We start from the raw sequence: 25943 nt of genomic DNA, 5'->3' as shown, positions 1-25943 counted from the left end.
GTGTTTTGCTTGCCCAGCAGAGCTGTACCTTTACTCTCCAACTGCAGCTGGAACGTCCCTGTAGCATCACTGACACCTTATCTTTATTCCCAGGGGTTCAGGAGAGACCACATTAAGTATCTGAAAACACAGAATTATGGCTTATAATCCGTCACCCTGTATCTTGTCCTTGACATGAGTCTCCAGATCACTGTGTAAATCCAGAGAAGCTACATGCTAATGACCACTGATACTGCAGACAAGCAAAAAGTCTCAAACACCAAAGGAAAAGCTATTGGTTTATATATATATATATATATATATATGTATATAGATATATACTGTGTTTACAGAGTCAACAAGTTAAATGCAATATTCATAAAAGCATTAACAATAAAAATACAATCTGTTTGTAGGCAAGTACAGACTTAAAATGGTAAAACAGGAAAAAGGATCTCACCAAAGTACAAATATACAGTACAAATTGATTTATTTAAAACAGTTACAAAAAAAGCACAACAAAATAGAGATTATCCTTAGAATTATTAATGCTTTGTTAAAGATCAGGTAGGAGGAAAGGGGCAGGGACAAAGTTGGAGGGGAGCACCTGACTAGTTCTAAGGCTTTAGATACACTGCATCGGTTACATGTTAATACAGCCATATACTGGGGGTTATAGTGAGGGGTCAGCACTTATCTACAAACAACTCTCTGCCTCAGGGCAGCCCAGCCAGCTCCCCCGTGTCTCTCTGTCTCTGAGCAGACCCTACCTGGCGCTAAGGTGCCATGAAAGCCAAAAACAACTCAAGTGTGCCAGGGGCATGTTGACAGGGTGGGCAGCAGCAGCCTAGAAGGACTTTAGGGGCAATTCTGTCCTTGATGGACAGGTGTGAAGGCCGTGGAAGGGCCTGGACCATTGGTATTTTAAACTATATGTGGAACACCATGGGACAAACTGTACAGAATGTGTATTTGTAGCTGTCTTAGCAGCTTCTGACAAGTGTCAGGCTCTAGCACAGCTTGAAAGACAAGGAGCAGTTGTGAGTGATGCTGGGGAAAGGCACATGTGCTGCTGTGGGCAGGAACTATCATTTGGGCTACTCCAGCTGCTGTAGTTTGTTTACACTATTTTCTGAGTAACAAGGATTGTTAGTTCTCTACAGGACAAAGTGACTTGAAATGTGGGGTGGGGTCAGGGACACTTAATGTGAAAAGTGCAATATAAAAAGCTGCTCAGCAGCTGGAAGGGGAAGGCAGAGGGGCCTCTGCAGCTTCCTTCCCTTCCAGACAGAGCTTCCTCTGCATAGTCTGGTAGTGATGAGCGCTCACTGCTGTGAATGCACAGCCCAGAGACAGGCTTGGCTCCGCCGTGCAGCTAACCCGAGGCATGTTCCATGCGATGGGACAGATGGCTACAGACACCCATTATTGCATCCCATGGACTCCTGCTACAGAGCATGAGCTGGATAAGATTAGGGCCCCCTCCTCCAAGCAGGACAGACCACAGCTCTCCTGCCCTTCACAATAGCAACAGGAATGTGGTATATGTCTCTGAGAAGTCTGTCACATCTGTGCCAGCAGAAAAGCCCAGGTAACCATCTCACTCTGCAATGTCTTGCTGGCTTAATCTCCTCCTCTATAAACCCAAGAAATAAAAGGCTCCTCCATGGGCTCATTCACAGCCTTTCTCCCTGCAGCAGAGCCTGTCTCAGACACTCCATGTCTCAGGAGAGCCTCTAGTGCTCAGCACAACTACCACTATGGTGCTAAGCCATACAGCCCTGCCCAGTAAGGACAGGTTCCCATGATACCAGGACTGCTGAGCTGGGCTGGAGAGTTGCCAGTGCCCCCCTCCTGCTCACCCTTCGGGGCAAACAGCTAGACACACAGATTCTTCATCTCAGTCTCCCATCATGAGCTGTGCTTCAAACCATTGCTTCCAGGGAAGAGCTGGCAGCTGATATATACAACAGCGGGACTGACAGGAGTCTGGGTAAAAGCACCAAGGTCCAGTTCACCCTGGCCTGTTCCACAGAGCTCAGGACTGCACCCAACAGAGGTGCAGCAAGCCAAAGTCCAGGTCAGCAGCCAGGTAAACAACAGGGCAAGCACCTTCACAGCCTTTCACCTGCCTACAGTACAAAGCTATTTAAGCCACATAGCTTCTTGCCTCTTTTGTCAGTACTGCCCATTCAGACCACTGCACAATGCAGCTGAGATCGAGGAGTGACAGTAACACACATGGTGTAAGGCAAACTCTCCAAACCCTCACTCTAAGACAGACTCTGGTGCTCAGAAGACACTCAAGGGGCTCTGTAACCTCAGTTGCTCAGACATTGTCTCTATGGTGTAACCAGCCCCTCTACACATGCTGTATGTATGCAAGATCCCTTTCTCAACTGCCTGTTGCAGCCCTGAATTCCTCTGCACGCACCGTGCATAGAACAGGCATGAGAACCTGGGCTCCTCTGCCTCCTGCCTTTGGCCACAGACACCTCAGATATCCTGTGCATTAAGTATAATTACCAACATTAATGGAGAGTTTTATGTAGAATAGTCCGGTCAGCAGGAGCTGTGACACCCCCAGGTGACCAAGGGGCCCAGGTGGACAAATGGGGCTGTGAAAACAGCATCTGTTCCCACAGCTGCTGCACCTGAGGAGGCAGAATCTTCACATGACAGCATCACTGTGACATCACACATCCCAAATGCAGCTGATGAAACCAGAAGTAGTGTGTCATTTGGGAGCAGCTACATGTGATACAGTCAGCATCCTCATTCTGGAGAACCCCGTGAGGCACAAAACCTTACACATGATTAGCACACATCTCACCTAAGGCCTGTCCTGCTGGGGCATTTTAAAGGCAACAGAAATGGCTAGCAATGTGCTAGGAAAACAGGACTGAGGCTGGGATGGAAGGGACATTCTGGAGACTAACTTGCCTAATAACACAGGCAGAGCACGTGTCTTTTGCACAGTCAGCAGAAGCAAACCAGTTACAGGACACACTCCGGGGGAGTGCAGAACAGCCCTGAGACACCACCACTGCAAGGAGAGGTGCTGACACACACCATTCTGTGACAGAGAGGAGTGGAGCCCCACGAGTCAGGCACACATGACAAGTTTCAGGCAGATGAAAGCAGGGAGACAGGAACAGCATGCTGAACATCAGGACTCTGCACACTAAGAAAAGCCCCTCCAAAGCCTGGTCCTAGCACAGAGATGGGCATCTGAACACAAGGAATACTCAACCCAGATTAAGTCAGTGAAAACTGTTTTCTCACCAGAACAGTGACTATTCTTTATCCTAGCTGAGCAATGGTGTCATAACACACCGTCAGAGGGCAGATTAGTGTAACTACCGGAGCCTTCACTCAATAGAGTGTTATCACCATAATCAGGTATTCATACACAATAATATTAAATCTCACCATGAAAAACACTACTCTTGATTTTACCACATTGTTCTACAGAGGAACTCCAAAGTGAAGCATCAGAAAAACTAACACAAAATGATCCCAAAATGCCCTGTGACACTATGATATTTTTAGAGTCCGTATATTAATCATAGAATTGTACTTAGCACAAACTTTGTACCTTGCCTGCACATGCACAAACATTTGTCTCTTGTCTAGAGCTTATTCAGGAAACTGCCTGCAGGGAAGGATTAACCATCTGGAACATTTTTCTGAGTTAATTACAAAATATCATCGGTCTTCTCACAAAAGGATGTTTTCACCCTTCCCTAGAGAATGCTGAATGTATTTTGCTCCAGATTTAAAAAAAAACCCAAGCCAATAAAATACCCAAACCCAAAATTCAACCAAACAAAAAAATCCAGCCCCATTCATCCCTAGGCTAAACCTCTGCAAAAGCTATAAACCCAGGAGGTTTTTTTTTTTTTAAGTTATTAACATAGGAAGAAAGATTTGATTTGGTGGCAAAACAACTAAGTAGACTTTATAGCAGGAAACAAATGTCTCCCATGCCAACTTGTGTCCCATCTCAAGTGCTCAAGTTCCCTATTCACCTGCACCCAAGCCCATCCTTTTGGTCCTTCCTCTTGAATTTCTGTGATTCATTCAAATCTGTACATTCTTTGCAAAAAGAAAGAGCAGTTGGATTCAGTGGAAGAGACATTAATCAGAACCACCAGAGAAGCACCTCCATCCTGCCCTTGAGAGCTCCATCGGTGAACGGTCCTTTTAAAGTGCATGTGTGAAGAAAGGGGATGCTGGGAGTAAAGCCCCCAAACTCCAGTGGGGACTCATCTCTCCCCATCATGAGAAAAGAGGAATAAAATCTTCAGCAATTTTATCTGCTACCTTAAGCCAAGTCTGCCCTCCTCATCTCCCTACCTGCCCCGAATGCTCGGCCCCTGCCCCGCAGGGAGTCAGTTATCCCAGGAGGTGGGAGAAAGCCCCAGCCTCCAGCCTCTGGAATGCTCTCATCACACGCCCATGAGCACATCCCTGCTCCCCACCCCAGCTAGCCTGTTGCTGCTCCCTGAGGCACTGGAGCCCTCCTAACTCCCCAGGAGGAACTGGGCAGCCATAGAACTGGAATGAAGCCATTCTTGCAAGGCAGAGAGCAGCCTTTTCTGGTGAGCCTATGACAGAGTCTGTGCAATTTCTCCACCTGATGGTGAGGCTCACCTACTGTGGCCACCCTAGCTCATACCTCCAAGGGATCATTTCCCTGCATTTGAACGCCCTTCAATAGACAGCTTGACCTCCTGGGGAATGAAAGAGGGACGGAGCAGAGAGGGCCGAGGCTCCTCTGCCTGCATGCTGTATCTTTGGAAGCCTGGGGCCAAACTGTACGGACTGCCAGCCTCAGGCTGAGAAGATTCTGCACAAGAGCTCTGGGCTGCGCTGGTTCTATCTGTGTGGCTCTTCCTTTCAGCAGCTCTGTCAGACGGCTCTCTGGGCCCCTGAGCTGTTCGTTCCGATCTCTCCCTAGCAGATACCAGCTGATCCATGAGTGGGGAGTTGGCCTGAGAAGCAGAGTTGCCATTCATGCTCTGTAAACTGATTGATATGCAGACATCCCCCACCTGCAGCCTGTGACAGGGCAAAGCAAAGAGCTGAGCAGTCCTCCCGGGGCTGCAGGAGGACCAGCCCTGGCCATACACAAAGAAGGGATGCTCCGGGGGCACATCAATGCTCACTTTACTTTGTTGCTCCCCAACCACAAAATGCAGTGTGACAAGCCCAGGCCACTGGCTTTCCTGAATATCCACCACAGTGCTGGAGTCAATCTTCAGGCCTCCACTCACCTCCGCACTGCGAACAAAGTCTTGAGTCTGCAGGTCTTCCACCCGCTTCAGCTCTCCCGTGGCCAGCTGGATGATGGCTCCTTTCATGAAGTGAGAGGGCAGTTGTGAGGAGCTGGGTGGCTGCAACTGGGCCAGCTCCTTTTCAAGCACATTTCCTCGAGCCTGTGTATCTGGGCTCTCCCTCACCAGGGCTTCTGAAGTGGAAGACCTGACAGGCTCAGATCCAACGGGAACAAGTACTGGCTTGCCATTGGCTATCACCATTCCTTTGGCTAACTGTCTCTGTCTAACAGTGTCTTCGGGGGACATTCCACATGGGCTCTGGGACTGGCTGTTCCCAGCTGCAGCCCTGTCTGTGGTGTTCCTCAGCATGTCTCCCTGCCCATCAGGGATTTTATGGCAAAGGTTCAAAGGGCTTGGGTCATCTTTCTTCTGGGCTGCCAGAACATGATAATCCTGAGATGCCAACACTCCCACCACCCTCTGAACCTCCAGATCAGTGTCTGGGGTGCTCCTGTGAGTAGGCACAGAGATCTCTCTTCCCAGCATCTGGTAACTTGGAAGGAACTGTCCATCGCCCATACATCCTGTGGGAGCTCCTGGGGGCAGACAGTCCTCAGCTGCACTGCTGGCAGAGTCCACAGCCTCGCTGGGCCTCCCGGCCACACTTTGCTCCAGGGGCCTCTGCCCACCATTGGCTGCAGCCACCTCTGAGCTCAGCTGACTGTCTTGCTGAGGAGACTCTGGGCTCCCACCTGCCACAGGTGCCTCATAGGCTGAATAGCCTGGTGGGAGTCGGGACATCTGATAATAAACAGGAATTCTCCCTGGTGCCATGTCCAGCGGTTGGGGTGCAGTGTGGTGCTGCATCTGCCCAGGAGAGGCTGCAGAGGCGGATTTGTTGAAGCTGTGGGTGGGAGAGGTAGTCTGGGGGGAAGGAGCAGCTTCTTCCGTGAACAAGGAGGCATATGGCACAAAGTGGGGGACATGGGGAGCAGTGAGATTGGTGGAAGGAGACAGGAGAGGACTAGGCAGGAAGGCAGGAGGGACGGCATAGGGCACTGTGTAGTGGGAACCGATGAGCTGCAGGGAAGCCGAAGGGATCTGTGCATAGTGGATGGAAGGAAAGGGCACTGCTGGGTGCTGGATGATGGGTGAGGTCACGTTGAAGGCAGGGGGCAGGGGGCTCACGTTCACCACGGGGTGCAGGCCCGTGGGGGAGAAGGTGGCAGGCGGTGCTGCTACTTTGTAGAGCATCCCGTACTGGTCCACTGTCAGCCCCGCCGACGCCTCGGGAGCCTCACCAGGACCGTAGCGCGGTGCGGCAGGAGCCGGCCGAGCCGTGCGAGCCCAGTCGGGTCCCTCGCCCGAGCCCTGGGCTCCCCCCGCCCGTCCCGCCTCGGTGCCAGTGTTGGCGGCGGCAAGTTCCCGCTTCTTTGGCGGGAGACACTCCTGGCTCCGCTCGTGGCCCGCTCTCATGGCGCCCCGCGGTGTCCCGGCAGCCCCGGCCGCGACGCTCGTTCATGGGGGCACCCACTGGGGCTGCCACGCGCGGGCTCCTGGATCCGCGCCGCCGGCCGCCGCCTCACCTGTGCCAGGAACAGAGGGAGCCATGAGTCCTAGCCCAAGGGCAGCCCAAGCCCCGGCTCCGGGAACGGGCACGGCGACGGCCCCTGGCCCAGGGTCGGAACGCCGAGGACGGAAGACGCCCGATACCGGTCGCCGCCCCCAACCCTGGCCCCGAACCCCGGCCGCGCTGCCGCGCAACGCTCCCCTTCGCGTCCCGTGGGCCCGCCCGGTGCTCGCCCAGTGCCCGCCCGGTGCCCGCGGCTCACCCGCCATGGCCCGGACCGGCCCCGCGGGCCCGCCCGGTGCCCGGACCGGCTCCTCCCCGCCCGTGGCGCACGGCGATGACGCGTCGCATATCAATGACTCGTACAGGGAACGCCGGAACTGCTCGCCCTTCGGCGGGGGTCGTGACTCCGCCGCGCCCGGATGGCGTCACTGGGCACCCACAGTGCTGTTGCTGTGGCAACCAGCTGCGTCCGCTCGGGGCTCAGTCCGGCCCGGCCTGCGGGACGTGCCCAAGGCCCGGCCGCACAGCGCCAGTCCCGCGGCGGCAGCGCCGTGCGGTCCCGCGCCCCAGACAGGCTCTCTCAGTGGCTGGCTGGCAGCGTGGGCCGCGCGGCAGCGTGCCCCGGCTCTCTTGCGGGAGCATTCGGTCTGAACGCTCCCGTGCCCTCTCTCGCACCCCCGCAGTGTCCGGTCGGCCCCGTGCTGCTGACCAGGCTCCGCGGGGGGCAGTTCCTCGTCATTCGGTGATCGTTAATGTGACATAAGGTCCCGGAAGTGAGGACAGAAGAGCTGCCTGGGGCGCAGGTGCCTCTGTACCCGCTTCCAGAGACGCTCCGTTTACTGCCGCACCCTGCGCTCGCCTCCTCGCCGGTGGACATCTAAACCTTGCGAGATTCCCCGGGCTGGGAGCGGCTTGGCCCCTCCTGCCTCGGAACCCCCCGCTCCCGGAACCGCAGACACGGCCAACGGGTCCCGCCCGGCCCCGCCGTGGGGAGCGCGCGCTGCCGGGACCGCCCGGTGAGTGACGTCATCAGGGACTGCCACGGTGCAGACGCACCTTCCTTCTAAGACCAACCTCACGGGTGCTTCCGCTAAGAAAAGTAGTGCAATCGGCATTTTCCGTCCCGCCACCGGCGGTGCTGCACCGCATTCTCGCCATCCCCGCCCCGTTCCCGCCGAACCCGGTGCGGCAGCGCTCCCAACCGCGATCGGGAGAGTCTGCGGGCTCGCGGGGAGCGAGTCGGAGCGCGGATCCCTCCGCCTGCGGTATCCGTGCTGCGGCCCCGCCGCCGCCATTTTGAATGCCCGGCTCTGTCCGCCGCTGCTGCTGCAGGGACCGGCCTGGTGAGTGGGATAGATTCGGGCCTCCGCTGCCCGCCCCGCGCCTCCCCTGACCTCCAGGTCCCGCCGCCTGGGGCCCCGCGAGTGCTGAGGCCTCTGTTCACCTCGAACTCCGCGGCTGGGCCTCGGCCGCTCTGTCCGCGAGGCCGCCCGGTGCCCTCTCGCCGCCTCTCCCGGCGCTGCTGCCTCTGCCCGGCGGTCCGGCCCGCTTCGAACTCTGCCCTGCGCCCTGGGGCCTCCTGCTCGGGCGCCAGGAGCGGACCGCGCCTGCCCTGGCCGTTCTCTGCCGGGAAGACGGCGGTGCGGGTTCTGCCTTGGCCCCCGTACCCGGAGCTCGGGGGCAGCACGCGGCTGAAGCGGCAGCGCGTACCTCAGCAGCTGGTTCGTGCTGTGGCCCGGTGCCGTCTTGAGAGCAGCCGGGACTTGTGCCCGTTCTTCCCTCGGGTATATTACTGCCTAGGCTCCACAAACGCTATGACTATTACAGCGTCAATAGTACTTACGGTTCATGGGTTTTAATGGAAGCAGGAGATGTTCGGTCTGGCTAAAGGTGTTTGCAGTTAGCTGCTGTCTGACGGCCGGTCTGTAAGGGCGCCTTCGAGTCCCTTCAAGGCTGGTTGAGTTCTCGCGCGAGCTATAAGATAAATTGTAATTTATTTTATAGTAGCCATTACTTTTAAAGTTTACAGATAGAACAGGTGTGTGTTTTATAATGTTGAAAGTCATGTGTAAAAATGCTGAGTGACAAATTTCAGTTTCTGATGCTTGAAATATTAACGGGACAGCATAGAATCCCAGTGGAACATCTTTGAAAGGATAACAATGTCACATGTGTGGCCAAAAGGTGTTTGGTGCATAGTGATTTAAATAGTGAAATATATGTGTGTTTTCTTCTGTAAATGCAGGGGAATCCTTTAGGGATGCACCTTGCATCCTACATTTAAAATAGCAGAGAAATTTGTGCTGTTTCATTCCCCCCCCCTTTTTTTTTTTTTAATTTTATTTACTTATGTGGGATAGACCATAACAGCTTTTTGTATCTGTTTCCCTGCTACCGCTACACTTGGTATTTTTTCCTTTGTTTGTTTGCATATCACATTCTGTTGTGAAATTCTTTCTTTTGCTTGCTTGTGTGCTCTCTGGTGTTTAGCACTGGATTTGAAAACTTTGGGTACTTGAGAGCTGAATGAAGGCAGGAGATTTTGTGAGGTTTTTTTCTGAGGAGTTTGGTGTGAGCCCTTCCATTCTTCTGTACTGGGAGAAGCAGAGGAAAGGAATTTAAATTCCTGTTTCTTGAGAAGGGAAAAGTAAGTCTTGTGTAATTTTTTTTTTTTTTTTGGTGAAGGGATCCAGCTTTTGTGTTTCCAGTGTGTAAGATAACATTTAGATTTCCTTCTTTTATGATAAAAAAAGCAATTTTCCTCCTTTTCTTTTTTCTTTTCTGTTCCTGTTAATGCTGATCTGTTTTCCTGAAGGTGGCACGATTGAGATGGAAAAATCCTGTAGTACCTTTGTAGTACCCTGTGAAAGATTAAGGGATAACAGAAGTGTTCTGATTCTTGGTAGCTCCTTTGTGTGCAGCGATTTTCAGTGGCATCACTGTACAATGAGATTAGTGAGTGTCAGACCATGGTGTGAGAAGGTTGTGGATAATGGCACAAGAATCCAAGCTGGCTGTTCTCAGACACACACAGCCCACCCTAGTTAGTGCAGTTCAGGTTTGTAATGTCAGCTTTCCAAATGTTCATGCAAATCTTTACTGTTGCTAAAAGTGATGGCACCCAGTAAAGCTGCTTGTGCCTCTCCACTGTGAATATTTTTATTTGTGAGATGACCCTGTATAACTTCAGGGGATGGGTTGTTTGAGCTCATCAGGTTTTTTTTAATGATAGAGCAATTTTCTTCTGAATGCAGGTGATGCTAATTTGTTCTAAATGATACGCAGCTGTTCTCTGGGGAAAAAGGTCTGTTGCTGCCTTGGTAGGAGCATTACTTCACTGGAGGAGATTTTTGGAGTTAATAAGTAAATATATGATGAGGCTGTTACTTGAAAAACAGAGCTACGGTAATGTGAATACAAGTGAATCTGCTGATATCACAGGTATTAGTGTAACCTGTATCTACTATTTGACAGAAATGCTGCAGGTAAAATCAAAGATTAGTACCTCCTAGGCCATAGCTGAAGTTACATGGCTTGTTGTAAAGTTTGTATTAATGAATGTAAAAAATGTGGCGTCTTGTCTTTCATCTGGTGTTGGCAAGTACAAAGAAGGGTGTGGGGTTTTTTTGTGCCAATGGCTTTTTTTTTGATTTATTTAAAGTTTAACTCTGCAGGAAAGTGAACAGGAAGTAAAATAGCCAGATTATCTCATAGATTAAATTAGTGAGGAAATCAGAAGCAGGTGATAAATACAAAGATAATGTAGGTCAGTTGTGATTGAGGTATTGAAACAGAAGCCAGAAACTCTGGAATTCTGCTTGTGTCTGTCATGGAGATCACCTATATAGCTGGGCTGCTAATTTTTCTTCCTACATTTTTTAGCTTCTTTAAAAAATGGGGAAATACTTATTTTCTTTTTTGGCAGTTGTTGTTGTTGATGTTTGTACTGACTGTGAGCTCAGTGTGTCTTTTGAAGGCAGTGCAGGAGTTGCTGGGTTTGGTGTACATGCACAGTGGTGCAGGAATGGGATACCTCATCCAAAGTGCTGACTTGTGCTGTGGGACCGTGTGTCTGTCAGCAGGGAGTGGGAAGGGGTCTGTAGTGGGATTGGGTGGGATCTGTACAATGTCCTCAGTCTCTGTTGTGCCTCTCCTCTTCCTCTCAGCCCTTAGCAGCACTGAGCCTTGCTTCTTGAATACTGTTGTGCTGCATTTCTTGTTGGTGAGGTTTTTTTTTCAATGTAACTTGAAGTGAGACTGTCTCTTCTTCCAAGACTATTTTTTAGCTCTTGTTTTGGGGTACTTTTTTTCTTATTTGACCTCCCTTGCTCTCCTCCAGCTGTCTCTGCATAAAGCAAAAGTGTCACTTTGATGCCTTTTCTTATGAGAATGCATTTTGAAGCCCCCTGCTGACTTAATTGCTTTCTGATTTTCTGATATTGCTTTCTAGTTGTCTGTTGCATTCAATTGCTTTTTCTTCATGGGAGATTGTCCCACTTAGCATGTTACATGGTAGGGTGCTCTTTCTCTCAACTTGTTTGTGTCACCTTTGCCCTTCTTGATGATGATAGTGCTCCTTGCTTTGGTGTTTATTGTATAAATAGTTATAGTAGTTTAGTATTTACTGTTTTCTGTATAAATTTTGATAGTACTAGACCATATACCAATATCTCTGCATTTGTTGACACCTTCATCTGTACTTGGAGAGTATGTTTCTGGTTTTGCTGCTAATACATTTTTCTTTTGAAGTGTCTGATAGAAGTGGGAAGCCTACTGATAGCAGTGTGGAGTTGAAACCATCAGTGTTGGGTCTCAACACTGCAGTTAGTCCTTTCATGGAGTCTGGGCAGATCCTCTGTTTTTGTGTGCACTAGGTTGGATTCAATTGTACCTAAGCAAGGAGGGGAGTTCTGCTATTCATTTCAGTTAGGTCTGGCTTTAGTTGTGTAACTTCCCAAAAGTTAGGGTTGCTTGAGGAGTGTGATTCCTTACTCATGCCTTGGGGTGGAGCAACTGGAGTTGTGTATTTTAGATGTGTTTGAAATGTGTGCTGCTTCAGGCTTGGGGTGTGTTCTAGACAGAACTAAGTTCAGAAATGCTATTTACAGGAAAAGCTGTAACTTGGTGTCTATATCACCACAACTGAAAATTCAGATAATTTCCCCAAACAGTAGACATCTTCTGTGAATAATTCCATTACTTTTGATGGCCTTTATGTCTTAATGTTTCTGGAATTTAAGGCTAAATAATAATGTTAAAATGTTAAATGTCTGATAACTTGTCCTAAAAAAATTTTAAAACAACTGTTAAAGTTTTATTGTCTTAAAGACACATTAGATATTTTAGACATAAGCTAACATTTCTGAATAGCTTCCAAAGGACATGTTCTCAACTCAACATTTAAGGACTATCCTTTGTCTTTACTCTGCAATTCCTGATAGAAGAATATAGCTTGACTGAAGCATTTGAGCATTTTTAAGGTGAGTTTTGGTAATATTAGGTGTGTGTTTAAATATGAAAGGTGACCCGTCATATTTGAATGTGACTGTATTCTCAGAGATACTTCTGGTAAAGTTCCATACTCAAATATTTTTGGTATGATGGCCTGTTGAATAAAATCTTTAACTTTTGAATGTGACAAGCTTCACTAGTAACAGACCATAAAAAAGGAGAAAATAGTGATTTATCAGTGCAATTTAAATGAAAATTAAATGTTTTAATACATGAAGATTTTTAGTGCGGTTTTTTTTTTCCCCCACTTTTTGGTAGTAGGAATGAGTTACACAAAGAGAGAGAATGCCTTTTTATTAGTTTAGAGGAAGGATTCCTGAGTAGCAGAGGGAAGAGAATCACTGTGGTGACACCTTTCCTAGTCTCTGTATTACAGGAGAGAAGCTGGAATTCTGTTTTCCTAGGATCTTAACCACCAGCCACTTATACAACATGAACTTCTCTGAATTAGGTCTCTGACTCTGAGAAGTTTTGATATTGATAGTAAGTTCTTCTAAGGAGCTAGGCTTTCGAAATGAGAAGAGGCAAACAGATCTGATAAGGTTGAAGAATTCTGTGTGCAACTCTACCAGATATTGTAAATATTAACTAGTAGGCTCTTTTCAAATCTTCAGAGATCATCCTCGATTTCGGGAGCTTGTAGTTAGCAAAGAAATGGCTGAAGGAAGCTTCTGTTTTAAACCCAAGGAGTAAGCAGGTAATAACTTCTACAGACTGCCTTGTCATTTATGTTGATGTGTCAAGAATAAAAGGATGTGTCTGTGCTGGAGAAAAATGTTAACTAATCCTGAAGAACAAGATTTACTTCTTTGGAGAAAGTTTTAAGTAGCACTTAGGCACCAGCTAAAGTGAAGCTTCACTGTCTGCTGTTGCTAGATGGTATCGTTGTCCTCCCATTGTTGCATTAAAGGTCCTTTGGCATTGTCATAGGTTTTGGAATTGCCGAGACTCGGTAAATGTTAATCTCTTCTGTAATGTTTCTGAATTTAAGTGTTCTCATGTCCAGAGTTTCTTCTCATCTGCAGTAACTACTGCTTATGCTTACGTGTCTGAAACTCAAAACTGCAATGCAATTTCCAATGTATTAGCATGCAGAAGAAGCCTAAAGTCACTGAAGGCAAAAAACCAGGTACCTGATGCAAGAATTTTTGATATTAAGAGAGCTATTTCTTATGGAGGGGAAGAAAACACAATGTGCTACATTGCATGGCAATTACATTGTACTGAAATACTGGAAGAATGTGTACAAGAAGAGCTCAAGCTTCAAGGATAAACATGTAAAGTAATTTTTTACAAGGGTGAGAGGAAGACACCGTTTTACATAGATGGGTGCAAAACCTTTTGTATGGGACTGATTCAAAGGTATATTAAAAGAAAAGCCGAATTATTTGATATTGACTAAAAAAAAGTATTTAGTTGCAACACAAGGATAGAAGTTTTGAATATTGGAAAATAAATTACAGCTCTGTCTTTTGTCCTTGATGTTGTCCACCATCAGAGCAGTTCTGTTCTCATCAGGCAGGAAGTGTGTGTGAGATACAGTTGCTCTTAGTCAGTCCTTCAGATTAGGCTCTTGTCTGTGTAACTGTGTTAGTTGTTACACAAGTGAGAACAGCAGGAAGCCTCAGAAATTGGTTCTTGAGTCTTATTCATCAATTCTTTACTTTCCAATATGCTGGTTCTGCTTGCTTTCCTGTGGTTGTGAAGTGAGGAGAAAAAATAATTTTTACAGTGTGCCTTGCTAATTCTTTATTTATGCGAGGACATTTGTAAATACTGACTATTAACTTTGTTCAATATCTGAATGATGTTCAGGTGAAGTCTAACTAGATTTTCAGTTTCTTGTCATTGTACCTGCCTTCTCGGTGAGACAGGAAGTCCTGCCTAAACACCAGAGAAGGTTGAGAAAAAGGTATTATAAAAAGCTGTACTCCACATACATAGTAATGTTGTTGAAGTCTGTTTTTCCATTGACTAGAACTGTTTAGGCAGTCTTTCCTTTTTTTTTTTGTTGTCCATGGCCAAGCTTAAGATGCTCCCATGGCCATGCCTACAGAAAGTTTTTGGTCCACTGGCAAGGAAAGGAGTGGGCTTGTACAAGTCACAGGCTGCAGATACCAGCATTCAACAATTTATAAACCTTCAGGTAGAGAGTAGGAACAAAACAGCTTGTGATATTGAAACGATTTGTTGGCAGACCTCTGTGTGCAATAGGTTATGTATTAGTGTTTCAAAAACTTTGTAAAGAACACTTTCTTTAAAAATAAAGGAGTCAGTCAGGGTTGTAATATCTGGAGTAGTAGTAGCCACTGCTTATCTTCTCAGGAGCAGCAGCATTGTAGATGAGCTTAACTAGGGTGCAGAGCCATAGCATAAGAGTGGATTCATGCTGCAGTGAATCTTTCACCTCTTTTCCGCTCCATCTGAGGTCTCCCAAAGCTGCATGTTCTCAGTGCTGCCTGTCTTTGCACAAGCCAGGCAGATGTGTCTGAGGACTGCTTTGGGAAGAAGGGGGCAAGCTGTTTTATGTGTGTGCAGGTTGGTCCCTGGAATGCCAGTGTGAACACAGTGGAAGGACTGGACTCACCTTTTTCAGCATGAGCCGGCACATGAGTGATATTAGTGATTATGAAATTATTGCCTATAGACTGCAGAGGAGCATTTCTGCAGTAGCGCTTTCATCTTTGTAACCCCTGCCCCATTTTCCAATAAGAGCATGGCTGATCAAGATCAGTTTAGAATCACGTCATATAGGTGTGCAGTAGGTGAGTCCAGGCTTAAAAATTCAGCCTTTAACATGAACAGTTGCCCCCAGCAAAGAGAGTTTTGAGTGTCTGATACTGTTGTGAAAAACACAATCTGAGCATTTTGCAGCAATCAAAACTCCACAGAGTGTTACCAATTTTCAGGAAAATAACAGTGAGGCAAAAAAACAGAAGGCATTTTATATAAATACATCAATATTACATCTACCCCTTAAGTGCTGCATGCAGCATTTTGCTTTTCTTCCCCTTCAGAAAGGATGCAGAACTCTATTACATGCAGGCATGGCAGCAAAGGTAGTGGTCATGGAAGGGCTTGTTCTGGAGATGGATTTTTTACTTCTCCGTGACTATTTCTGTTATGCCTGTTAGTGCAGCATGAGTGCATAGCAACCATTAATTTATTCATGTCACAGTCATGTGTGGAAGTGTTGTGAATTCACATGGAGATACAAGGTAAGAATAAGGATTAAAGTGTCCAGTATTCATTATCCTACACATGTCAGCATTTTGGGACAAAGTCCTTATGCAGGAAGAATATCTCTACTCTTCTGTTTTCAAAACTGCATGCTTTATGTCTCTCTAAATTAAAACCTTTAAAAGTATGAAGATGAGGAACTTAAATATGAAGTGTCTGCATGGTTTGGCTGAAGCAGCCTAGTGTATGTATGAGTTTATAATTGGGACTCAGAGCTGCCTTTGTCTGGCTTAGTGTAAGGCCACCTTTACTTGGTACATGCACCACTGTCTTTTTTTCTGCAAGCAAAGAAGTCTCCTGCTAGCTCTGTGTCCCAGTCTCTCCATTCTGTGGTATATAAGCCAGCTAGTACAGCACCTGAATGCACATATTTTTCTTATATGGCAATGCTTAAAATGTATGACCATGTTCGGGAGAATGGCGACCCAGACAAAATCTGTAGCAGACTGCTGTGGTAACTTTTTACAAGTTGGTCTGATAGCTGTTATCAGAAGGGCTCTGTTCTGTTTGCAGGCTGGCATGGGTGAAAGAAGGCTGTAAAGATGTTTATATAGTTTGAGCTCTCAAAGTTGGAAGTCGGCTTGCGTGAGCGTGAACTAAAAAGTTCAACTACTGAACATAAATCCTAAAGTTTGGATTCTGTTTGACAGCCGCTTTCCTCTTAACAGATACTTGGCAAACTAGATTGCTTTCTGGTTCAAATGGCTCCATCAGCATTCCATCTGATGAGGTGAAACTACTCTGAGTGTTGTTATATACACCCTTCATACCCATACTGCCAGACAGTAATGTCACAGGCTTGTTTGTTTCAGAAAGGGTTGTTCTAATTGGGCTGTAATAAAACGATGATGTAAAGCTGATTATTTTTGAAGCAGGATTCTCTGAAATATTCACACACCTAAGATTGCTCTTCCATTGGCTTTTGTACTGACTTCCACACTTCTAAGAAGGAAGTGTGTATGGCACAAGTTGGCAGGATTTTTGAAGCATGGCCATCTGAAGCACTTAGATGAAATCTTGTGCAAGTTATTAAACAGAGTTGTGTTTTGTGGGGGATTTCTGTCCCAAGTTGTAATGATTCTAAGATCAGTTCTCTTTGGAGCCTGGCTTTTCTGGAGAGAGGCAGATAATATATGAGAGTACCTTGCAGAGTGCTTCTGCCTGTTTCAGGTGGGGAGTCATGTTATGTTCACTTGACAGCTGTCTCAAATTGGAGTAATTCCCATTTCTAATCTTCTAGAAGACCAGATGTTAGGTACAGTGAAGTTTTCAGGTTCTCAATTTTACCCTTAACCATTCTACTGAAGTAGCCTACATTTTTTTAATTCTTTTACTTACATAATTATAAGGTAAGAAAGAAAAAAAGAACACGCAGAAGTGTGAGACCATTATGAAGCCTTTAGAGACAGTAGAAGTTTTACAGACCTCTTTCTTCTCTCAGAGGATGCCAGCCCCCATCAGACTGCGGGAGTTGATCCGGACCATCCGGACAGCAAGAACCCAGGCAGAGGAGCGTGAGATGATCCAAAAGGAATGTGCTGCTATCCGGTCATCCTTCCGAGAGGAAGATAACACGTACCGATGCAGAAATGTGGCAAAGCTGCTGTATATGCACATGCTGGGATATCCTGCACATTTTGGACAGGTAGGTTAAAATTTAGTGCCTTCTGTGCATAAGCCAGTCTGTCTTCTGTGTTTTGGGCACATTGACTTGTTCAGAGCATTCCTAGGTGCAGTTCTGCTGTCCTTCAGGATGTTTAGAGGTCTGTTTTTGCATATGTTCTGAACCTCTGCTAGTTAATTTAGACTTTGTTGGTGAGATTTGTTGTTTGGAGCTTACATATTTTGTTTTGAAAATTAAGATTAGTCTGCTTTTCCCATACTGTCTCCTCCTCACCATCCATATTTCTACAGAGCAGTAGTGCTTAAACCACAGTTCAGGACATAGGGATATTTTTAGATTGGATGAAAATACCACTTTGGAGTTCTGTCTCTGAAAAATACCACATACTTCAAAGGAGGTTCTATACCTTTTTTCTTATAAAGCAGTGTATTTGAGACAGAAAAGAGCTGGTCCGTTCCTGGCAGTCAAAAGTGGTGTTCCTTACCACATCTTAGTGAGGTGACATGGAGAATGCAGGTGTGAGTTTTCCATCTCTTGGCTTATTTTTGATGTGCTGTTTTTGACAGAAATTTTAGGAAAGGGAGACGGGAAGACGGAAGCTCATGATCTACAAGGTGTCTCTCAGGTTAGCTTTGCTTAGTCTTTGGGGCATGGTCAGTTTTTCTTAGAAGTCAGTAAGTGTCCTGTTAATAGTAATCTAACCTAGGTTTTCAATAAAGCTTAAATTAGTTAATTTGTTGCATCCTTTCAAGTAGCTTCGTGTCTTGTGTGTCTATCCATTTGTGGTTGGATTTACCAATCCTCATACGGCTCACTGAAACAGTAAGCTCAAAGCAACAAAATCAAATTGCAGATAGCGTTAGGATTACTCAGTCTGGGCTCTGCTCTAGCACATGAAGTGCCTCATCGTACTTGTAGATTATTGGATTCTTGTCTCTGGGTAATGAGTTTTTGAAAATGAGCAAGTGAATTTGTGTATTATTCTGTTCTTAACATTTTTCATAGCCAAGTGGTCCAAGAGAGAAACTTCCTGTCACGAAAATTAAGGCTAAGTATCTTGGAGCCTTAAGAATAATGAAAAGTGTTACAGATAAGTGTCATCTAGAATTTCAATGTTTGGCCTATGTTAAGAACATAATGTAAATTTCATTCTATCTCATTATTCAAGTATTTAATCCCATATAAGGAACATTATGATTTACCATTTAATTTAATATTTTAATTTACCTTTACTAACTAAATTTTGTATTTTACCATTACTAACTAAACCAGAAATTTTTGGTTTCTACTTTGATTAGTAATGGTAAATTCACTGTTAGTGAAGGAAGGCTAAAGCAGATTGTTTAGTACCTATTATTGCTGAGCTTGCTACCTCTGGAAAAGCAGCATCTATTCTGACTATTTGGGGAACAGGGTACTTCTTCATTCAATGCCCTTGGTTCTCTTGTGATTTATTTAGCTGCATTTTCACGAGGGCATAGGGCCCAGTGCTGAAAAGGGGTTTTAACAAGTATTCTCCAAGTGAGTGAAGTAGAGACCTTTGCATGTCCTTCACTGGAAGGAATCTTCCAAGATACTGCTGTTGTACAGGACTATAGTTTCTGTGAGGTGGGGACCTGTTGAGAACACAGGCTGTTCCAGCTGTACAATCTTGCAGATAGATAGTCCTGCATTGTAGACAGTAAACTTCTGAGAGTGGCAGGATAAATATGCAGGAAAGATGTTTTGCTGAAAAACAGGAGAGCCAGAAGTGGTGTTAGAGTCTCTCAAAGCTGTAGGCAGACTGCAGCTAACAGTGTGGGTAACCAGTGGTCGATCTACTTCTGTCCAAGCCAGAGCTCTTCAACCTTGACCTGAGATGTCTTGTACACAAGTATGAGAATGAATGCCATATTTAAGCAGTGCGTGCTGATCTGCACTGGATGGCATGCTGTCTCCTGAGCATATGCAAAAGTCATTTGTGCAAGTCTAGAAGTCATTGGACAGCTTGGACAAATGGTCAAATAACTTTATTATTGTCATTGCTTCTATTTGAAAAAAAACCTCCAGTTGAAAGAGTGGCTATGTCAGTAAAAGTTGGGTCAGTTGTAGTCTGGCTACATGCCAGTAGTATCTGTTACAGTAGTGATGTACCAGATTTAAATTGTTCATTTGAATGAAATGGATTTAACAGTATCAAGATTTTTTCCAATAATTACACCTAGTAACAGCTTCAGCTGATCATGTTTCTTAGTACTGCTGTGCATGAATCTAGTTTGCATGTTTTTATGTACAAGTGAAACAAGAACTCATCAGCCTCTTCTGGGGTAATTTTCACTAATATCTTTTAAATTCAAAAGTACTAGAAATATATCTTAGCTATCTGTTGCAGTCATCAGTTTCCTTATGCTCTTCCTTGGTCATTCATCTTCTGTATTCATTGGCTCTTACCCTGTAGCTTAGATGTCATCAATTTTATGTTGCATTTTTGCAGAGGCTTGTATAAGTATCTTGTAAGCCCAGGAAAGAAGGTTGTTTCAGAGGTGCATTATTCTCTTACAGAAAGCACTGGAAACATGAGAGCTTGATATCTAGTGTTCTGTACATTATCTCTGGCTGATCTTGGGCATTTGTGCAAATTCCTCTTTGCAGAGCTCTGGTGTTATTGTTCAGAGGTGTTTATTTGAAGTTTTGAACCCCTTTTAACCTTGCAGACTGAAATCAATTTCTTTCAAGCCTTTTCTTACCAGTTTGTCACCCTTGCACTAGCTGGGCTTTGACATATGACAATGTGAATAGTTGAGTGTGTGCTCTAATACCATGTAGTCATGAGAACTGGCAGGACTGGAACTAGGCCATAGCACTCTCTTTCTCTGGCACTTCAACTTAAATTTTCATACCAGTGCTATGCAACTTTAGTCTGATGATATGTGTGTTTCTTGCATCTCACCTGTGTCTGTTGCCCTGTTCAAGCTTCTGGCTAGCTGGGGCCATGAACCCCTTTTCCTGACACCTCCTGTCTACCTGTGCATGACCCCTTTGCGATGGATCTGTTTCCAGCTCTGTCTGACCTCTCCTCAAACCTGTTGTGTATGCTTACTTGCTGCCCCAGCTAGTTTGTAAAGCAGACTTACAGAAATTGTCTGTGAGAGGTCGATCTCTACTTTCCTGTCAGGAAAGTAGACATAGAGTATAGTTGTTTAGTTATCTGCTACAGAAAACTATTTTAGTGCATGGAAATGTCAGAATATCTCTGTGGTTGATGGTTTTTGTTTTTCATTTTAAAAGTGTCAGGTGTAAATATGAGCTAGCAATTAAATTTTAAATTAGCAGAGTGCAGGTGGAAACTATATATGTTATCTTGGAAATATCTTCTGTGCTATTGATAACAGTTGCCATTTTTCCAGGGGGAAAGGGAAACTTGTAGTGGCTGGAATGCACATTATTTTAGTACACTTCAGGTGTTCCAGAGATTACAGAGAAGTGCAGAAACGTAACTATCTCTGACATTCTACATTTTACCTAGCTAGCAAGTTAATTACTGACTCTAATAAACAAAACCTAGTTTTAGACTCACAGAATCCAAGACTGGTTTGGGTTGAAAGGTCATCTAGTTCCAACTGCCATGGGCAAGGACACGTGCTAGTCCAGGTTGCTCCAAGCCCAGTCCAGCCTGGCCTTGAAGACTTCCAGGAATGGGGCAGCCACAGCTTCACTGGGCAGCCTGTGCCAGGGCCTCACCATACTCACAGCTGAGAATTCCTTCTTGATCTAAACCTGCTCCTTTTTCCATCTGAAGTCATTACCCCTTGTCCTATAACTACATGTCCTTGTTTCATCAGCTTACAGAGCACTGATCATCTTCCTAGTAGATAAATGGAACCTTTAAAGTCTAGTTAAAATTTTTCATGTGCATATCAAACATGACACATAATCTAGATTTCCAGATCTTTACTGTTTTATGTATAGTGATGTATCTTTCATCTCTATCATTGTGTTATCGTTTACTTCTGTGATCTGACATTAACCCATGTATCTGGTATATTGGAAGACCAACAGCTGTGTCTGGCTACTTCAAGGCACTGGAGGTGCTAATGGCCTTCTTGCTAGCTTTGTTGGAACTTTCAGCAGGTCGTTTAACTTTTCTTGGTTTTCCACATCACCAAAATGGGAACCAAATACACCTTTAAAAGTGTGTTCTGAGATACATACTTTACTATGCCTCAAAATTCAAACTGTCTCTTCTCTAGCTAAGAAGTAGTTTCAAGCTAATTATGTCCTTTTTTTTGTTCTTTTTGTCCTTTTTTTTTTCCAGTTGGAGTGCCTCAAGCTTATTGCATCTCAGAAATTCACAGACAAGCGCATTGGGTATTTAGGTGCCATGTTGCTGCTGGATGAGAGACAGGATGTTCATCTTCTTATGACCAATTGCATCAAGAAGTAAGGGTACCACCTCTCCATCAAACCATGCCTTGCAGTTTCAGTATCAGAAAGTATCCTTCTGACAGTGATACTGAGAGTACTTTCGAGTTTTCCCTTGTGTTAGAAAACTGGTATCTTGAAATTGTTGTATGCTGTTGACCATAATAACGCTGTTGTAGTAGTGCTCTGTGTTGGGCCATCCTGTTTATCTTCCTTAGTGGGAAGAGAACATAAAATTGCATTGTTTTGAAGAGGCACACGTAGCAAGCACATGTACTGTAACACATGTACTGTGTGTGTTTGTTTGCTTCTGCTGACAAGCTCTGAAGAGTTGTCAAAGAACAAGGCTGTGCATCTTGCTTTCTTTTTAAGATCTAATGATCCTGATGAATGGTTTTTATTGGAAGCAAGGCAGCAGCTTGGGATGTGTTGTCATTTTGCTGAAATCTGACAAGAAGGGATGGGAAATACTATTTTTTTAATACTTCTCTCAGCAAGGTGCTGTTAAAGTGGAACTTTCTTACATCATAGTTTAGTGGGTGACAATGAGTGTATTTTCTTTTCAAGATAAATTGGAGCAGGTATGAAACAACTGGGTTCTGGGTGACCTACCCAAAGGTTGTGTGTGGTGTATGTACCTGTTTTTATTATTACGTACTGTTAGCACATAAGCCTCTCAGATATTAGCAAGTAAAATATTGATCTTGAATTGGACTGTGGCCTCAAAGGACTTTGAATGAAACTTGGCAAAACTATGGGCCTGAGGATCTGTTAACTTTGGACCTAGTGTGCAGGAGACAAGATTTTTGTTTAAAGATCTTTCATTGAAATGCCATACCTGTGAGATTAGAACCAGGCTGCAGGTTAACACATTTTGATTGTTTATGTTGTGGTGAATTTGGTAGGGATATATAGTGAGTTTGAGCTGGTAATGGGTCAGATAGGAGCTGAGCAAAAATGGTGGACAGCTTCCCACGTCTCCTGGCTTATATATTGCTTTCTCCTTTGGCTTCTATATCTGCCGTTGTCTTGCTTTTATCTAGACATTAAGGGATTTATTTGTGGCATTGTTTTTCCCTGTTTCATAGCAAGACCCAGATTTTTGAGACGAAAAGGAAAGCAACCTCTTGAAGCATGTACTTGTGATACACACAGCTTTATATAGCTGCCAAAAAATTGTTAAACGAAGGAAACAGAACCCCAATCTATTTAGTAGCATGTGCTACCTGTTCCTTCATCTGCATGTTGCCATAACTGCTTCACGTTATAACCAGAATACTGTCTTTCCATTCTGCACCTCTTGCGTGTTTGGTTAGGAAACACTTCTTTCCCCAGCTCTTCCATCTTGCAGTCCCCAGCTCCCCTTGCCTCCCAAACAGGAGCTGTATTTTTGCTTTTTTCAGCATTGAATCCTAGGTGCTGTGGCAACCACAGTACCAAACACAGATGGAAAACTGGTGTAGAAGTCAATTTTAAAGGCTGTTGGGATTGCCATGTAGAAGCTATGTTGTCTTGTGCTTTGTGTGACATTGGTAGCTAGCCTCCTGAATAGCATCTCCTGTTAGGTAGTTTAGCTTCTTAGTGTCCACTTTTCACAGCTTCCTTAGATATATGAATAGGAAAAATTGCTGAACAGAATTCTTCTGTGGATTATTTTCAAGGAGTGTGAGTGGTGGGATTTGTGGGTTTTGGTCAAGATACAGGATGCTTTTACACAGATTTTTCTATACTGTTTGGTTTGTAAATGCAGAAGCTAAAGCCTGTTGTAGAACATTTTTAAACTGGGACAGCCCACAGTGTCACTGTAGGTCTGTACTTTGCATGCAATTTCCAAAGCTAAAACCATTTTAAGTGGAATTCTGTATAGTCTTTCCTCTCTCAGCTGAATCCCTGGATGCCCTGACAGGTCAACCTGATAGCTGAACCAAGTATTTTTTTAATTGAGGATTCTAAGTAAAATTAGTAGCAAACTGTGTTACATGCACTCAAAGCTTCTTTTGCTCCCAAGTCGTGTTCCCACACAGCTGTGAATCCAGAAAGTTCTTCTGGGCCATGTGTTGCTGGTTAGATGACTCTAGCTATAGATGCCCTTTTTCATGTGCTCAGTTTCTCTGTGTGCATGCTGATTGACTTTTTTTTGTTCTCCTTTACAGTGACCTTAATCACAGCACGCAGTATGTGCAGGGGCTGGCACTTTGTACTCTTGGCTGCATGGGCTCCTCAGAAATGTGCAGAGACCTTGCAGGAGAGGTGGAAAAGCTCCTCAAAACTTCCAATTCCTATCTTAGGAAGAAGGTACTTCAGGAAACTGTTGAATAATTTGTTATGGATTAAAAGGCAAGATTAATTGAATACCTTGCTAGTGACTGAGATTACACTGAGTGAATATTTTCCCAGTGTGCAAGACATAGCTCAAAACTCCCTGTCTGTTGATAGCAGGAATGTATATGAGCCTCTAAAAGGCCTCCAATTGGCAAGGCAGTTGCTTCTATTTTTGTACTCTCTCCCATAATGTTACTGGTGGTAATGTGAACGCTTGCCCCCTCATGGATGTTAGCCTCAAAATTCTGGTCACCAGTTTGATTTATCTTCTCAGACAAGTCCAGGGAAACTGGTTATTAGCAGTGCAGGCTAGTATCAGAAGATTTGAACCTATTTGATGTCTTCTGTTGATGATGGTGACAGTAGTATGAGAGCTAGAAGGGTTAAGGTCTTGAAATGGACAAACACTTAAAAATTGTCTTGGTTCTGCAGCAAATGTGCCATAGCGTCAGTGAAGTGTGATCACCCCCATTCTTTTAGATTTATTTATTGATAAGTCTTGGTGAGAGTGTGAAGCAGTAAGATTTAGGGAGAGATGCATTGTTAATTCTTTGTCTAATGCTGGATCTAAAGAGAGTTTGGAGAGAAAGCAATGCTAAGATGTCTTACTGTGTTCTGGAAAGAGGTGCTGGATTTTCAGTCAGGTGTGAGGAATAGTGTCTCCTGTTGCTTCTCCATCCTAGAAGAAATGGGTTTTTTCAAAAAAACCCTGGAAGTGTAGTTTTGTTTCTCATAGCACCCATCACCTACAGGCAGAAGATGGTTTTTTGGAAAGGATGAAAGTAAATAAGCCATAATTTGACAGTAAGTTCTATTATTTGTTTCCAATGCATTATCTCCTTCCCAGCAAGAGGAAGACAGGCTGAAGTAGCCCTATTAAAGGCAGAGTTGCTTTGCAGATAATAGCACTTCTTGTGTGAATAATGTAAAAATTAACCATTGCTAGGGGGAGTATTAGTTTTTGCTCCCCCTTTATTGAACTTTCTTCTGGAATGCTGTTTAGTAACACTTGCAATAGAGATGGAAAAATGTGCCATAAACTTTGCAGACCTTTGTTTATCATGAAGATTGTTACAGTTTCCACTATGCTAGTTATTCCCAAAACAGGTATTGTTGTCATTGCAGTGTGTACTAACAGAAGTGTTTTTCCTATACAGGCAGCACTGTGTGCTGTTCATGTCATCAGAAAGGTGCCTGAACTTATGGAGATGTTTCTGCCAGCCACCAAAAACTTGCTGAATGAGAAGAACCACGGTAATAGCCAAGACTGTACTTAGCAAGGCTAGGCCATTCTCTAGAGGATAATGCATTTGCTACCTAAGGCTTTCATTTGCAGGGAACTTCAGGGGTGTATTTCTATGATTTGTTTCTTTCCACTTCTAGACGTTTAATGCAAATGTCATTTAGGAGGAAGGGATGTGTATGACTCTTCTAGTCACCAGGACTTCACTTTGTCAAAAGGACATGTGACAAAAGGAACTCTTTCACTGTGTTTTGGTACACCTCAGAGTGGATGAAATGGGAAAGTTTGATTTCTATCCTGTACACTGCCTAAAGTGGCTCTAAGGCAGTGACTTCTTAGTTTCGGAGGTTTTTGGGTTTTTTGGTGTAGTCTTTCTTTAAATGGAGTACTGAGGTCTCCTGAGGAAAGTGACATAAGGTCAGCTAGGCTACCCAAGTCAGAAGAGAAAATCAGGAAATTATCAAATGTCTAGAGCCAGTGGAATGTGTGTTAAAAGGAGATACATTTTTCTTCCCCCCCCCCTCTTAGGTGTTCTTCACACATCAGTTGTCCTCCTCACAGAGATGTGTGAGAGAAGCCCAGACATGCTTGCACACTTTAGAAAGGTAAGTGGGAACTGGTAATATTGCAAAGTTAATATTCATGGCCTTCTAGTAAAATCCTTTCAATTTTTGGGGTGAAGAATGTAATGATACTGCTTGTTGGCTATTTTTTTTTTGAATCATTAAATGTTGGAGTTCTGTGTGTATCTAGGCCCTTCAGTAAGTG

At 44.8% G+C, this 25943-nt stretch overlaps 2 protein-coding genes across 2 annotated transcripts in view; one reads left to right on the top strand and one right to left on the bottom strand.

The window, feature by feature from the left end:
- Positions 1-452: 452 nt before the first annotated feature.
- On the bottom strand, positions 453-7798 carry ATXN1L (ataxin 1 like). Its single transcript, XM_066327350.1, has 2 exons — positions 7094-7798; positions 453-6847 (listed from the first exon to the last, which is right to left on the bottom strand). Exon 2 carries the CDS (start codon positions 6735-6737, stop codon positions 4671-4673), a length of 2067 nt encoding a protein of 688 aa, XP_066183447.1. The 5' UTR covers positions 6738-6847; positions 7094-7798; the 3' UTR covers positions 453-4670.
- Positions 7799-8001: 203 nt separating this feature from the next.
- The window catches only part of AP1G1 (adaptor related protein complex 1 subunit gamma 1), a 37915-nt gene continuing 19973 nt past the window's right edge, over positions 8002-25943 (top strand). Inside the window, exons 1-6 of the mRNA XM_066327348.1 lie at positions 8002-8177; positions 17027-17230; positions 21504-21628; positions 23764-23905; positions 25090-25186; positions 25704-25780. Coding sequence (XP_066183445.1) covers positions 17030-17230; positions 21504-21628; positions 23764-23905; positions 25090-25186; positions 25704-25780 — 642 coding nt within the window. The 5' untranslated portion in view covers positions 8002-8177; positions 17027-17029. The remainder of the gene's footprint in view (positions 8178-17026; positions 17231-21503; positions 21629-23763; positions 23906-25089; positions 25187-25703; positions 25781-25943) is intronic.

This window comes from Sylvia atricapilla, chromosome 12 (assembly GCF_009819655.1).
Source record: "Sylvia atricapilla isolate bSylAtr1 chromosome 12, bSylAtr1.pri, whole genome shotgun sequence".
In the NCBI taxonomy this organism is placed as follows: domain Eukaryota; kingdom Metazoa; phylum Chordata; class Aves; order Passeriformes; family Sylviidae; genus Sylvia; species Sylvia atricapilla.
The sequence above is the reverse complement of the archived record's forward strand: the minus strand, read 5'-3'. Positions and strand labels throughout refer to the sequence as shown.

Coding starts and splice junctions, on each gene's coding strand:
- ATXN1L (XM_066327350.1), bottom strand. CDS start 6,737: ATGAGAGCGGGCCACGAGCGGAGCCAGGAGTGTCTCCCGCCAAAGAAG.